The sequence below is a fragment of the Lutra lutra genome, chromosome 1 (genome assembly GCF_902655055.1).
Source record: "Lutra lutra chromosome 1, mLutLut1.2, whole genome shotgun sequence".
NCBI lineage: Eukaryota > Metazoa > Chordata > Mammalia > Carnivora > Mustelidae > Lutra > Lutra lutra.
In genome coordinates this window covers 211828850-211842841 of record NC_062278.1, presented here as the reverse complement: position 1 = coordinate 211842841, position 13992 = coordinate 211828850, and the positions used below count along the sequence as shown (strand labels likewise).

General features: G+C 58.0%; 1 protein-coding gene across 1 annotated transcript in view; it reads right to left on the bottom strand.

The window, feature by feature from the left end:
- Window positions 1–13416, bottom strand: part of NOTCH3 (notch receptor 3) — a 33696-nt gene extending 20280 nt beyond the window's left edge. The window contains 16 exon segments of the mRNA XM_047699559.1: window positions 783–938; window positions 1427–1540; window positions 1759–1910; window positions 1987–2179; window positions 2657–2767; window positions 2888–3121; window positions 3688–3801; window positions 4208–4321; window positions 4977–5162; window positions 5257–5412; window positions 6019–6252; window positions 6338–6460; window positions 6550–6888; window positions 6968–7110; window positions 10642–10720; window positions 13206–13416. Of these exon segments, the coding sequence (XP_047555515.1) occupies window positions 783–938; window positions 1427–1540; window positions 1759–1910; window positions 1987–2179; window positions 2657–2767; window positions 2888–3121; window positions 3688–3801; window positions 4208–4321; window positions 4977–5162; window positions 5257–5412; window positions 6019–6252; window positions 6338–6460; window positions 6550–6888; window positions 6968–7110; window positions 10642–10720; window positions 13206–13320 (2563 nt within the window). The 5' untranslated portion in view covers window positions 13321–13416.
- Between the last annotated feature and the right edge of the window lie 576 nt (window positions 13417–13992).

Here is a 13992-nt window from a genome sequence, read left to right as displayed (position 1 = left end):
GTCCCCTCTGTGGCCTCATCCCCTCCCTTATCTGGAAGCCTCACCTATGTGCAAGGAAGAGAGAGATGGGGGAGCCAAAAGGTCCCTTTGAACTGCCAAGCACATGCTGCTAGATGTGTCTATTTAATTCCTGGGCACAGCACAGAAGGCCTCCAGACCTGTGCTAGCCAATAGAGTGGTCATTGGCCTGGTATATCTAGTAAGCCCTTGACATGTGGCTGGCCCAAATTGGGATGAGCTATAAGAGTAAAATAAACACTAGATTTCTGATTTTGAAGACTTCATATGAAAACAAAAATGAATGTGAAAGATCTCAATAATTTGATATTGATTACATGTCAAAATAACATTTTAAATATAAGTTTAAATAAAATATATTATTAAATCTAACATCTTTTTTTTTTTTACTTTTTCAATGTGGCGACTAGAAAAATTTTATGTGTATGTGTGGCTTACGTTACTGGCCTCTCAGGCACTGCTCCTGGAGCACTCACTCGGGGTCTATTATGTCATACTTTCCACATAATGTTAATTTGCTTGTCGCCAGAGGCAGCCTACGGGCTTCAGACAGACCTGTGCTCAGATCCCACCTCATCCCTCTCCCTTCGTGACCTTGGGCAAACCACCTAACCTCTTTGGGACCTTGGTTTTCAAGAATAAAATGGGGAAAGTGAGAGAAGAGTGAACAGGAAAGCTCAGGGCTGAGTATATAGTATGGGCTTGAGGAATGTGCTCTCTAGAGCAGCTCCCCCCCCCGACCCCGGGGTCTCCCCTGAACTCACTGGGGTCACAGTCATCGATGTCCTGGTCACAGGAAGGCCCACTATACCCCCTGTGGCAGGTACAGCTGAAACTCCCCTCCAAGTTGGTGCAGGTACCGTGGGAGCCACAGGGGGAGGGTCCAACACACTCATCCACATCCTGCTGGCATCGTGGGCCTAGGGATGAGGAGCAGGGTAACATCCAGGTTTAGAGGGTGCAGGGTAACATCCAGGTTTAGAGGGTGCAGGGCAGGGCCTGAGGGTACCTGGCCCTCAGGAAGAACAGGAAGGCTGAGGGGGTGAATACAAGAACAAGCTTTGTGGTCATTTGCCTCTGGGTGTTTTGCACATGCTGTTCCCAAACTGCCTTTGCCTATTTCAGTGGGTAGTGAAGGCTTTCTGATTGAGGTCTGCCCCTCCAGGGAACTGTCCCCAAACCCTCCGCCTGAATCCTAGCTTCTGCACTCCTCTATCCCTTCATCTTCTCCAAAACTAACCACACGGCTGCAAGTGTCTGTGTTCAGCTCGGTCCCTTCCTAAAAAGAAGCCCCCTCAAAAAACAGGGCCAAGGACATGTTTCCCTCTGGGTCCCCAGCACCACCCACTATGCAGTGGGGTGCAGAGCAAGTGAAGGAAAGGAGGAGGAGAAGAAGCAGGTGGTGTACCTTGCCAGCCAGGGGGGCAGGAGCAGACAGGCAGCTGGCCAGGGACAGGCTCACAGTGGCCCCCGTGCTCACAGGGGTTTGGGGCACAGGGGGACAGCAGCTCACACTGATGACCTGTGGTGGGCAGGCAGAGTGAGATAGTCTTGACATATTCCTTTTCCCCATCTCCTTCCAGGGACCCACCTTGTTACCCACCTCCAAATCTCCTGGGGAGGATAGGGAAGGAAAATGGGAAAAAAGCCAAATGTAGAGGAGGGGGAGTGGAGCAGAAAGGAAATGAGCAGGAAGAAGTGGGGAGGGCGAGCCTGGGGTGGGAACATGGGGACACACACCCTGTACACCAGGGGGACAGGTACAGTGGAAGCCCATTCCATCACTGGTGCAGGTGCCACCAGACCGGCAGGGCTGGGATTCACAGGCATCTCGAACCAGGCTCTGGCTGCATCGGGGACCACTCCAGCCAGGCTCACACACACAGCGGAACCTGGAGGGGAAGGCAGTCAGGGAATGCCCATGGGCAGGGACACAGCAGGGGTTCAGGAGTTGGGGAGAGTCCTCACCCTCCGGGCGCATCGTGGCAGACACCGTGACTGCAAGGATCTTGGGCACAGGGATGGCTCGCGGGGAGGCAGAGTGGGGGCAGGGAGCCAGGAGGGCAGAGGCAGCGGAAACCATTTTCCCCATCCACACAGGAGCCTCCGTCACCGCACGGACTGGACGCACACTCGTTGATCTCCACGTTGCAAAGGGGCCCTGGAGAGCACGAAGGCAACCTCATCCCAGGACAAGGACGATGGTGCCAACAGGGAAAGGCAACCTTGCCTCGTTTAGCATGGCCACACCCTTGAGCAAGAACAATCTCACCTTCATAACACATCAGCTCTTGTACAGATTAAGACAGCCAGCTCCTCAACCCGGAGCTGCCCCCAGATCATACTTGTTCCCAGACTTCCATGAAATCACCTTCATTTTCACGAAGGATTACTTTGGCCCCATGCAGAAACATGATACCTGAGACTGGACCCTCATCTGTGTTCCAGGATAATCTTGAGCTGATATGAGGACAACCTCAGTCCAGTGGGAGAGAGCACAACCTCAGGGCTAAGTGTGGACAATCTCATTGGACAAGCAAATGCAAAGAGAGGGGCAAACTCAACTAAGAATAGAGTACTTTCATCCTCACCCTCTCAGCCTATAGAGACCCTCTTCCCATGGCAGCCACCTGCCCACCTGTAAAGCCAGGCTGGCAGACACAGTCATAGCGGTTGATGCCATCACGGCAGACTCCAAAGGTGCAGGGGTTGCTGGCACAATCATCAATGTTCACCTCGCAGTTCACTCCTGGGGAGGGAGAACACGGCAGAGGTAGCCACCAATGAGTCCCGCCAGGGGCACCATTCCCAAAGCCTCTGTGCCCTTCCAGATGTACTGTTCCTGCCCCAACCCGGCCTCCAGCCCCACCTGTGGTGCCAGGAGGGCAGCGGCAGAGATATTTGTCCACCAAGTCTAGACATTTGCCTCCATGGCGGCAGGGCTGGCTGCGGCACTCGTCCACCTGGCTCTCACAGCGTGTGCCTGTGTATCCTGGGGCGCAGGCGCACGAGAAGCTGGCAATGCCGTCCACACAACGCCCATGGTGGCACGGGTCCGGGGAGCAGTCATCCACGTTGCGCTCACACAGCGTGCCCTCAAAGCCTGAAGGACCAGAAGGTCAGGCTCCACCCACTTCCCAAGGTTCTGCCCACAGCCGTGGCCTCGGACCAATCCTCGCCCAGCTCTACCTCAGGCCCTGCCCATCTAGCCAACAGGAGGTGGGCGCTATTCAGGCCCCGCCCCTTAGCTCCCTCTAGCCACAAGCTCCAGGACTCGCCCACCCCTGGCCAAAACAAGACACTTCCACAGATAAATCCCATCCCCAACCGCAACCTCTCCTCCAGTCTTTACCCTATCAGCCCTGTTCCGCCTCACTTCCCACTCTGGACTGGAAATGGGGACACATGGGAAGTGCCTGGGTGTAGAGGGATTTGGACACTCCCCCTCTACCAAAGTGCACCCCTTCTCTGCCAGACCCATTGGCCCCACTCCTAGCCTTACCACTGCTTACATCCATCATTGGCTCCACCCCCTAGCTCTGTCATTGGCTCTCTCGAGTCCTGCCTTGCTGCAGCCCTGCCCCCAAATTGTCCCCAAGGCTGTTATTTGCCTTCCCCCCCTTGTCCCGCCCCCAGACTCTTGCTGGCCTGTCATTGGCCCTCTCTCACCCTCTGCGCAGCGGCATTCATAGCCATCAGGCTGGTCCACACACTTGGCTCCATTCCGGCAGGGTGTGCTGGCACACTCATCCACATCCAGCTGACACATGGCCCCACTGAAGCCTTAGGGTGGGAAGTGGGATGGGCAGAGGCCCAGATAGGGTCAGAGAAGTCACCCCTTGCCAGCCCTGCCTTGTTTGGGTGGGATGAGTGGGATGATCATTTACTTAGTTTTAATGTGCGTGTGTTTTGTCTGTTTTTTAAATAGGCTTCATGCCCAGCGTGGAACCCAACGGAGGGCTTGAACTCAACCCTGAGACCAAGACCTGAGCTGAGATCAAGAATCAGGTTTAACCCGACTGAGTCACCCAGGCACCCCAACTTGGTTTTAAATTAATTTCAAGGTTTTTCATAGCACGTGGTTTCTGTTATGATAGTTATCCACTAACATGGTCTTATAGGGCTCCCCTAGAGCTTTTGCCTCTGCAGGGACCTGTCTTCTTCAGGCTCCCTGGCCTAGGGTCCTCACCCGAGGGGCAGGTGCAGCTGAAGCCGTTGACTCTGTCCTTGCAGACCCCACCATTGACACACGGGCTGCTCTGACACTCATCCATGTCCACCTCACAATAGGTGCCTGTAAAGCCTGGGGAGTGAGGGAGGGGGATTAGTGCAGTGCGGGTTAGCCTCTGGTCTAAAGGGAGAGCACGTGGGAAGGTACTCCCTTTCCTACCCATAGACGGTTCCTCTGAGCCTTGCTTGGCCTTGCCCACCCCCACCCCCCAAGGCCAATCTCAGATTCAGCTTTTGACCTCTTGATGGACCTCACCCAACTGTGGATCCAAACGGCCAAAGCTTATGAGCCTTCCTATGGGCCTTCCCTTCAGAACACCCTCTTCCCTCTGCAGTCCTCACACTCTACTGGGTCCTCGGGTACCAGGCCCAGCACCCATGTAACCTTGGGCCCAGCCTCCATCCCATCCCAGGGTTAGTGCAAGACCGTCTGCAGGCTCCACCTTGACCCACTCCAGCTCCTGGTCCGGTCCTCTTATCATCTCCCGCCCCCTAGTGGGTCCTAAGGCACAGACTCCAGTCCCAGCCCATCTGAGGTTCTACAGAATCCCTTTGACCGTGGCCCCAGCCATGCACAAAGCTGCTACTCTGGCCCAGCCTCCACCTCATCTCAGGGTTCCGTTCCAGACAGTTTCACCAGGAAAGGGGGAGGGAGGTGTTGTGACCTGCAGGCTTCCCTTGCCACGCCCCCAGCCTCAGGCTCCACCCTGGCCACACCCACCACACACCTGCCATGCAGATGCAGGTGAACTGGCCTATGCGATCGAGACATGTGGCCTGGTTACGGCAGGGCCCGGATAGGCACTCGTTGACATCAGTCTCACAGCGCGGGCCAGTATAGCCACGGCCACACTGGCACAGGAAGGAGCCCTGTGTGTTCACGCACCGGCCGAGGTGTTCACATGGGTTGGCCCCTGCAGGAGGAAGCAACACCAGTGTGAGTATGGGTGGCTAAGGACCCGCCTCTCCCCTCCCTCCCAACTCTCAGACCACACACACCCCCCTCACCAATAGAGCACTCATCCACATCCTGGTCACACGCCCCGCCAGTGAAGCCTGGTGGACAGGTGCAGATGGCCCGGCCATTCACGGGGTTCGTGTCACAGATAGCATCCTCGTGACAGGGGTTGCTGACGCAGGCGTCATCCAGGTGACATAGAAGCCCTGGAAGAGGTTAGGCAGAGTTTGGGGGGGACCCTCCAGCTCTGCCCAAAGGTCTCACATCTGCCACATACTGTTTTGTGTTTTGTTTCTATCAACCTGCAGTGTATTTAGGAGCTATTTTCCCCAATCGTTTATTATAAAAATTTTCAAATGTACAGCAAAGTTGATTCACATGCCCACCACCTAGATTCAACTCTCGTAAGCTTTATGTTGTTGTTGTTGTATTTTGGAACCACTCGAAAATGAGTTGGAAACATCCACACACTGTTTTAAAATATGTTGACTCCTTTTCTGATTACATACTCTCAAGTCTTTGCCTCTGCGGTATCTTCTGCCTGACACGCCCTGTCCTCCATATCCAAGTCCCCCTCCCAAACACCTTCCCTGATCCTGGCCACTTGCAAAGGTCCCATCTCTTTCTCAGTCACAGGTAGCTCTCTATTCCCAAGGCTACTGCCCCGGACTGTGGGCCAGCGTCTCCTTAGACCCCTCCCAGGCTCACCCTGTACCCCAAATCATTCTAACACTCAAGTCAGACTCCATCCCTGTTCCCACTATAGAACCATCAATGGCTCCCTGCTCCCTATAAGGAAAACAGCCACTCACCAGTCTTGCCCATGGGACAGGCACAGTAGAACGAGGCCACACGGTCATGGCAGGTGGCCCCATGGAAGCATACAGCCGTGGCACAGTCATCGATATTCTGACTGCAGCTCTCGCCGGTCCAGCCATTGACACACACACAGCTGTGGCCACCCAGAGTGTTGAAGCAGGTGCCCCCATTGTGGCAAGCGTTGGGCTGCAACTGACATTCATCCACATCCTCCGTGCAGAATTGGCCTGTGGCACATAGACACAGCAGTCCACACCCGCTGCATACCCACCCAAGGTCTGCCACCTGGCTCTCTTCAGCCCTGCTGCTCACCTGTCCATTCAGGAGGGCACTGGCAGTTGTAGGTGTTCACGCCATCCACACATGTCCCCCCATTTAGACATCGGTGCCCTGGACAGTCGTCCACATTGACTTCACAGTTCTGGCCCTCGAACCCTAGCAGGGGAGGAAAGCAAAGACGGTCACTGCCAGGCGGCCCGCTGTCCCTGCACTCCTGCCGCCTCCCCAGAGCACAGCATCCTCACCAGGAAGGCAGGCACAGTCATAGGTGAGATCGCCACTCTGTCTGCATGTGCCCCCGTTACGGCACGGTGAGGGGGCACAGGGCACGGCAGCGTTCTCACACAGTGGACCCGTGTAGCCAGCTGGGCACTGGCAACGGAAAGAACCAGGCGTGTTGAGGCAGGTGCCACCGTGGCGGCAGGGCCCTCCCACCCGGCACTCATCCACATCGCTTCGGCAGCTGCGGCCCTGGTAGCCAGGCGGGCAGGAGCAGATGTACCGGCCATCGGGCCCCACCGAGCAACGGGCACCATGGGTACAGGGGCTGCTGAGGCAGGGGTCCGGCAGGGAACAGTCGGGACCTAGAGGGACCAGAAGAGGGTGAGCTTGGGCTATTCACACGCTTGAGTGGCTTGGGCTTCCCTCCAGACCATCCCTTACCTCGGAAGCCACGGGGGCAACGGCAGGAGAACCGGGCGGTGCCTGCCACCACGGAGCTCTGGCAGACGCCCCGGCCGGCACAGGGACCCGAATGGCAGGGGTCTTCCAGCTGGCATCGCTCACCCACCCAACCTGGAGGGCACCTGTAGGCAGAGATAGCTTAGTATAGGGAAGTACTAGGGTGGTACCAGGCAGAAGCATCCCAGACACAGAGATACACACACGTGACAGCAAGAAATACACACGCAAGCAGCCCAACAATCAGGCACGCCCGTTCATTCATGCAACCAACATTCACTAACTAACTACTGTGTTCTTAACAATAGGAATCAGTCACAAACACATTAAAAGTCAGCCCCACCCTCTTTATGCTCACAACCAAGCTGGGCAAAGAGAAGATACACAAATAATAAATGAGATAACGTGCCAGCATGGGGTGGTAAGGGCCATGAAGAGTTCAGCGTGTTGTTGTTTTGTTTTTTAATTTTTTATTTATTTATTTGACAGAGAGAGATCAAAAGTAGGCAGAGAGGCAGGCAGATAGAGAGAGGTTTGGGAAGCAGATTCCCCGCTGAGCAGGGAGCCCAACATGGGGCTCGATCCCAGGATCCTGAGATCATGACCTGAGCCGGAGGCAGAGGCTTAACCCACTGAGCCACCCAGGCGCCCCAGTTCAGTGGATTTTGAGTCACGGCCCCAGGAAAGAAATGCCCATGTCCCAGAACCTGTGATTCTGACCTTATTGCGGAGGTAACTAAGTGACAGATAACAAGATGAGATCATTCTGGATTTTCCAAACGGGCCCCCAAATCCACTGGCCGAGGGAGATATGGGAGAAAGAAGAGAAGGCCAAGTGGAAGACAGAAGCAGACACAGGGTGTTGCACCCACAAGCCAAGGAGCTCCTGGAGCTGCCAGGAGGTGGAAGAGGCCAGGAAGGATTCTCTTAGAAACCCACTGAAGACTGCGGGGCTGCCAGCACCTGGAATTCAGACTTCTGACCCCCAGAACTGTGAGAATAAATTTCTCTTTTTTAAACCACCCAGTGTTTGGTGGTTTGTTATGGTAGCTAGGAAACTAGGACACAGGATGAGGGAGATGAGTAAGGAAAGAAGGAAGGCAAACATGATATTTTCGGACTGAAGAAGGTAAGGGAGAGGGGCATGGGGTTGTGTAAGGAAGAGCCTTCCAGGCAGAGGGAATAGCAAATGCAAAGTCTCAGACTCCAGAAGACAACCACTCTGGCACAGACGAACTCAGAAACATACACAGATAACACAACGGGACAGCCAATTCCACATACTGGCCTGGCGAACATTCAGACCCAAATCCACAGCTCAGTCCACAGATGGGTAGCTCTCAAGTGGACAGAGAGTGTAACTCTCCCAAATCCTCCACGCCTTTCCTGGAGGCACAGACAACCCTTCCTGCCACTGGAAGGAGGAGGTGGACACCAATGCTGGTGCCCTCTGACTGGGAGAATGTCCTCCGGCCTGCAGCCCCTTCCCCAAACCCCCCAAGAAAACCTTGAGTAGGAAGGAAATAAGGCGGTTGGTCTTAAGACTGGAAACCTCCGGAGGGACACTGGCGGGGTAGGAGGGAAGGGTTTAGACTGGCAAGAGGGTCCAAGGTCCCGCCCCGACGCTGCCCACCCCTGGCGCGTTCCCTCCCTCTGGCTCATCCCAGCCGCTTGGGGCTAACCTCAGGCAGCTGACTCAGTCCCTAGCGTCACCCACAAGATCCCCCACCCTGGCCCCCAGCGAAACAGGCTGGGGCACGGCAGGGCAGGGGTGCCAATGGTGTTGAGAAGGGAGGGCCAGGCTCCCAGCCCCCTTCCCAAAGCCCCGCAGGGTGAGGACGTCCGTCACGACTGCGCGCCGAGAGGGGGCGCGCTGCGCCGGGCGCGGGGGACTGCCGGTCCCACCAGGCTGGGCGCGGCCGCGCGGCCCCCTCCCGACGCCCCGGGCGGGTTCCCACGCTCTGCGCCCCGCTCCCCCGCCGACCGGTCGGGCCGGTTCCAGCCTCCGCCCGCCCCGCCTCGCAGCCAGGGCTTTGGGGGAACCGAGAGGGGGAAGAGCACACTTGGTTGGGGGTCGGTGGGAGGGGAGGGGAGAGGAGGGGGTGCGGCGAGGACTGGGAGACAGAGACGTTGGCTTGGGAGGCTACTTTGGGGAAGAGGCTAAGGGGGGATTCGTGGAGAAGTGACATATTGGGGCGTTCCTGAAAAGACACGAGTATTTGGAACCTTGAAGGAGATTGGGGGCCCCGTGGGGAGTGGTTCCCACGGCCCAGCTCGGGGAACAGCCCGCTCCACTCCGGGTAATCCAGGCTCCGGGCCGCCGCGCGCGCTGGTGATTCACCTGTTGAGGGGCGGGGCAGCCGCGGCAGCATTCACCTGTCGGCTGTATTCCAGGTGCTGAGATCCACTGCGCAGGCGCCAGGCCCCGCGGCTCCGCCTCCCAGGTGAGTGGTTCCAGATAAGGTCACACTTTCCCCCACCCCCACCATCGCAGACTCCCAACCCGAGGAACCCGCTTGGCGAGGCTAAGTCCCCACCTGGGTGAGCCCCAGTGGGCTCCAGTCAAAGCGCGTGTGTCAAAAAGGGGCTCTCCGGGATCAAAAGTCACCCCCGACCCGCCCAGCTTGGCACACACATTCAACTTTTTGTTGAATAAACAAATACGTTAATGAATCAATCAATGGCTACTATTACTAACGACTGTATTATAAAAGGACCTACCCATTTCCCCAAAACCTTGAGACGTTCACCTTTATGGCACGTATTTCCTGTGCCCCTACTAACCATCATCATCATCTTCTTCCCTATTTATAGAGCACTTACTGCTCGCTGAGCATTACACTGAGTTCATCCCATGAAGGGTCCCTTAATCTTTACAGTCAACCCCATTAAAGAGGGACTATGATTGCCCCCATTTTCCAGATGCAAAAACTGAGGTTCAGAGAGCTCAAAGCACTTGCTCAAGGTATCCCAGAGCCCAGAATTCAAATTGAGTTCTGTCTCCCTCTGCTCAGTTCTTTCCCAGCCTCTGCTCAGCAACTTCAACCCTCTGCCTTTCCCTATATTATCTAACAACTGAATTCTTAGCCCCTTCATGGTCCACAAGCCAGGGGAAAGTGCCCCTATTAATGAGATCCAGAGAGAAGTGACTAACCCAAAGTCACACAACAAGAAAGTGACATTGCAGAGCTGTATCACAGCCCCCCATACGCCCACCACGAAAGGTCGAGACATGGGAAGATGCAATTGGTGTGCCCACTATTGCCAAGTCGTTGGTCCCTGAAGATCTGTTGATTGAATAATAACTACCTCCATCAGAGGCATTACACATTACCTCAGGCAGCCAAGAACTCTGTGAAGTGGGGTTTAATGTGCCTGTTTTCCAGACCAGGACACCAAAGCTTAAAGGGTTTAGGTCCCAGGCAGTCAGCAACACGATGTGGGATCTGAACCCCAGCCAGGCAAATTGCAGAGACCCTGCTCTTAACCTTCCTCTCTTCTTAACCCTGCTCGATTCCAATGGGGAACAAGAGGTTACCCAAGCCATACACATGTAGGAAGTGGTAGAGGCGTTGGTGGTGGACACAGAGGCAAGGGAAGAAGACAGACTACCTCCCCACACAGGACCCACTGAAGGCTCAGAGCCAGGCACTCACAGGCAGGCAGCCTCCCGGGAGGGCAGCTGGGTGCAGCGACCTCCATTCATACACGGGCTTCCATCCAGGCAAGGAGGTGCTGTGTAGGGGCAAAGGAAAGTTGGGGGTGGGGTCAGTCAGGCACCCAGGAACCCCAGCTCAGAGTGACAGAGCTCATCCTTCCCTCCCCCAGGCAACAGCTGCAACGGGCTGGGGGTGTCTCTGTGGGTGCATGGAGCCCCCGCATCCTCAGTTCCCACGGCCCCCCGCCCCGGCCCCAGCTGTTGGGGCTGCAGCTGTCCCTGCCAGCTCAAGCCCTGGGAACCACAAGGCAGGGGCGGGCAGGAGGAGGTGCTGACTTGTGCCAGATGTGGGGACTCAGGAAGCTGCCAGAATGGGGGGTGCAGAGGCAGGAAGTGAGCGTTGAAGGGAGGTCCGGGGCTGTGTGCCCAGATCCCAGGGTAATGGAGAGGGCAGGGCGAGGAGGCCTGGGCCCCTGGGTCTTTGTTGGCCTGATGTTGGGCATCTGCTCCAGCTGGGCAGAGCTGTGTGGTGCTCTGGTGAGAGGGGCTAAGGCCTGTACTCCACGCCCAGCCAGCACTGGATGCTGCAGGGATTGAGTGTGGGTTGAAGGGAGGGGCAGCTGGCAGTAGGCATGTGCTGCCCGGTCCAGCGTCCCCATCCCTGAGGGCTGTGTCCCTCTGGGGCGTGGCAGTCTAACTGTCCTGCCAGACTGGTCTGTGCCAGACACGGCTGGGTGTGAGCTAGTGGAGAACTGTGTATGCCGGCAGGTGTGCAGCCTCTGTGTGTGTGTCACAGATGGAGAGATGGAAAGAGATGGAGGGAGATAGAGAAAAACAGAGACAGACACAAGGAAACTAGAAGGAGGCTGACACAGAGAGGAGGCAGAGAAGTGCAGAGAGAGAGAGGGAGAGACACACAAGTTGAGCTGGACACGCTAAGAGGACAACATGGCATGTGTCCCCTTCCTCAGGGGACAGGGAGAGACAGGACACCACTGCCCAGACAAGGGCCCGTGGGTGTTTGGGAACTCACAGTAGGAGCCACATGACACAGACTGCCAGCCTCACGGAACAGTGGGCCATGTGAGCCATGTGTGCGTGTGCTCGAAGTACATGCATGTACAAGTGCCTGCGCCATCTGTGTGTGCACTGGGTCTGTCGTGGGTGCCCATGCACGTGAGCCCCGTTCATATGGTACACAGCTGTGTGTCTCTGCGTCCAGTGTATTCTCAGGTCTGTCTGTGTATGGGTTGGGTGTGCCTCTCTGCATGTACTACACTGGGTGCGGGCATGCCTTGGATCTGTGTGTGTCTGAATGTACGCAGGCAGCGAGTACAAGGCTCTGGGCTGCTGATCCTTGGTGTGTATGAACATGTGTAATTGTATGTGCAAGTATGTTACTGTGCGGGCTGCGTATCCACTGTGCGGGTGTAGTGCTTGTGCGTGTGTGTGTGCACGTCTCTAGCTTCCTGTGTGACCCCGGGCTGTGTGTGCCTCCGATTGTGTGACAGGCCATGTGTGTGTGCGCTGGCCCCGCGGGGGCGGCAGCTCCTGCCCCATCCTGCCCCGTCCTCCCCAGCGCCGAGCCCCACAGCCCACAGACCCACGGCCAGGGGCGTTCGGCCAGTGTCCCTCTTCCGCCGGCCAGGCCTCCCTTGGGGGTGTGAGCCCCCGCAGCCCCCGCCCAGGCCCCGCCGCCCGTCCCGCTTTGTCTGGCAAAGAAAGCGCGAGGCCGGCCCGGGGGGGAGGGGGTGTCTAGACGGCGCGGCCATTGTCCCAAGCGGGGGAAGGGAGAGCGGGGAGGGGGAGGGGCGGGGGGCCCCGGCCGGCTGGGGAGGGGCTCGGGCTGCGGAGACTGGGCGCTGGAGCTCGAGAGGAGCACGTGGGCTCGCGCCCCCCGCCCTCCCTTTCCCTCCCCTCGCGGGGGCGGGGTCCCGTGGCCTCCCGGTCCCTGCGGCCAGGGGAGGGAGCGGGGCCGCGGGCGGGGAAAGGGGCGCGGGCGCCGATGTGCCTCCAGCTCCGATTCCGGCTCCGGGTCTTGCCGCGCTCCGGCCTGAGAAGTTTTTCCCCGAGTTCGGAGCTCCGAGAACTTCGCGCCCCCTCCCCGTCCCCCTCCCCGCCAGGCCAGCCCTGGGTGTGTAGGGGGGCTTTTGTGCAAGGGGTCCCCAACCTGGGGGTACTGGGCTTCAATCATGACTTTCCCAAGACTGTAGACCGACGTGCATTGGGAGCGAGCCCCAGACTCTTGGTCCCCCCGATCTTGCGTCCCTGATCGCCGCACCTCAAGCTCCCACTCCCTCATTCCTGGGTCCCTTCATCCGCAACTCTAATCGCTCCGGGGCCCCTATTCTTCGGACCTCTGGGGACCTGCCCCCTCCCCCCACTGAGCCCCTGTGCCCCCGGGACTGGCACATAGCCCCCGAGCTCCTGCTCCCTGCCCCCGCTCTAGTCCTTGTCTTCTAGACCAGCTCCCCAGTCCCAGACTCGGGGGTCCTTAAACTCCGCTCTTAGCCTCCCCCAACCCACCCACCCAGTCCCGCCCGCTAGGTCCCAGCCCCTCACCTGCAGCCCCGGGCCCCGCTAGCAGTAGCAACAGGGGCAGCGCCCGCACGGGCGGCAGTGGTGGCGGCGACATCGGGCGACGGCGGCGGCGGCGGCCCCGGGTCCCCGGCCCCATGGCGGCAGGCCGCGACCCTCCCTCCTCCCTCCTCCCTCCTTCCCTGGGCTCCGGGCGCGTCCCGGGCCAGCCTCCGCGCCGCCAACTTCGCCAAAGTGAGGCTGCCGGGCCGCCCCGCCCCCAGCCTTGGGCGGCTCGCCCCGCCCCGGGGCCGGCCCTGAGCTCCCCCGCACCCCCCACCCCTACCCCGCCACCCGGCCTCCCGGGGTCCCTGCCCACCCTCCACCCACACAGCCTGGGACCCACAGACCCTAGGAAATTCAGGCGGGCCATGCGGTGAAGCGTGGGTTGAATCCGCAGTGACAGACACACCGGCTTCGTGAACACCCTGGCTCCCAGCGCACACTCAGAGCCCCGGACACACACAGAGCCACGGCGCAAACACAGACCTCCAGATACCCCAAAACTGAGGCCAAGCACGTCCTGAGTAGCTCATGCACACACAGCTACCACGCACAAATGCAGACGCATGCCCAGAGCTTCATGGGGACTTAACGTATAAAACAAACCCGAAGCTCAGGCCCAGCCAGGCCTTGAGCGGGGAGGGGGGGGGCAGCGTCTGCAGCCTCAGACCTCAGACACACATTAGGAAGGAGCCTCATGCATGTGGGCACACACACACACACACACACACACACACACACACACACACCTTCATACTCTCAGCTCTCC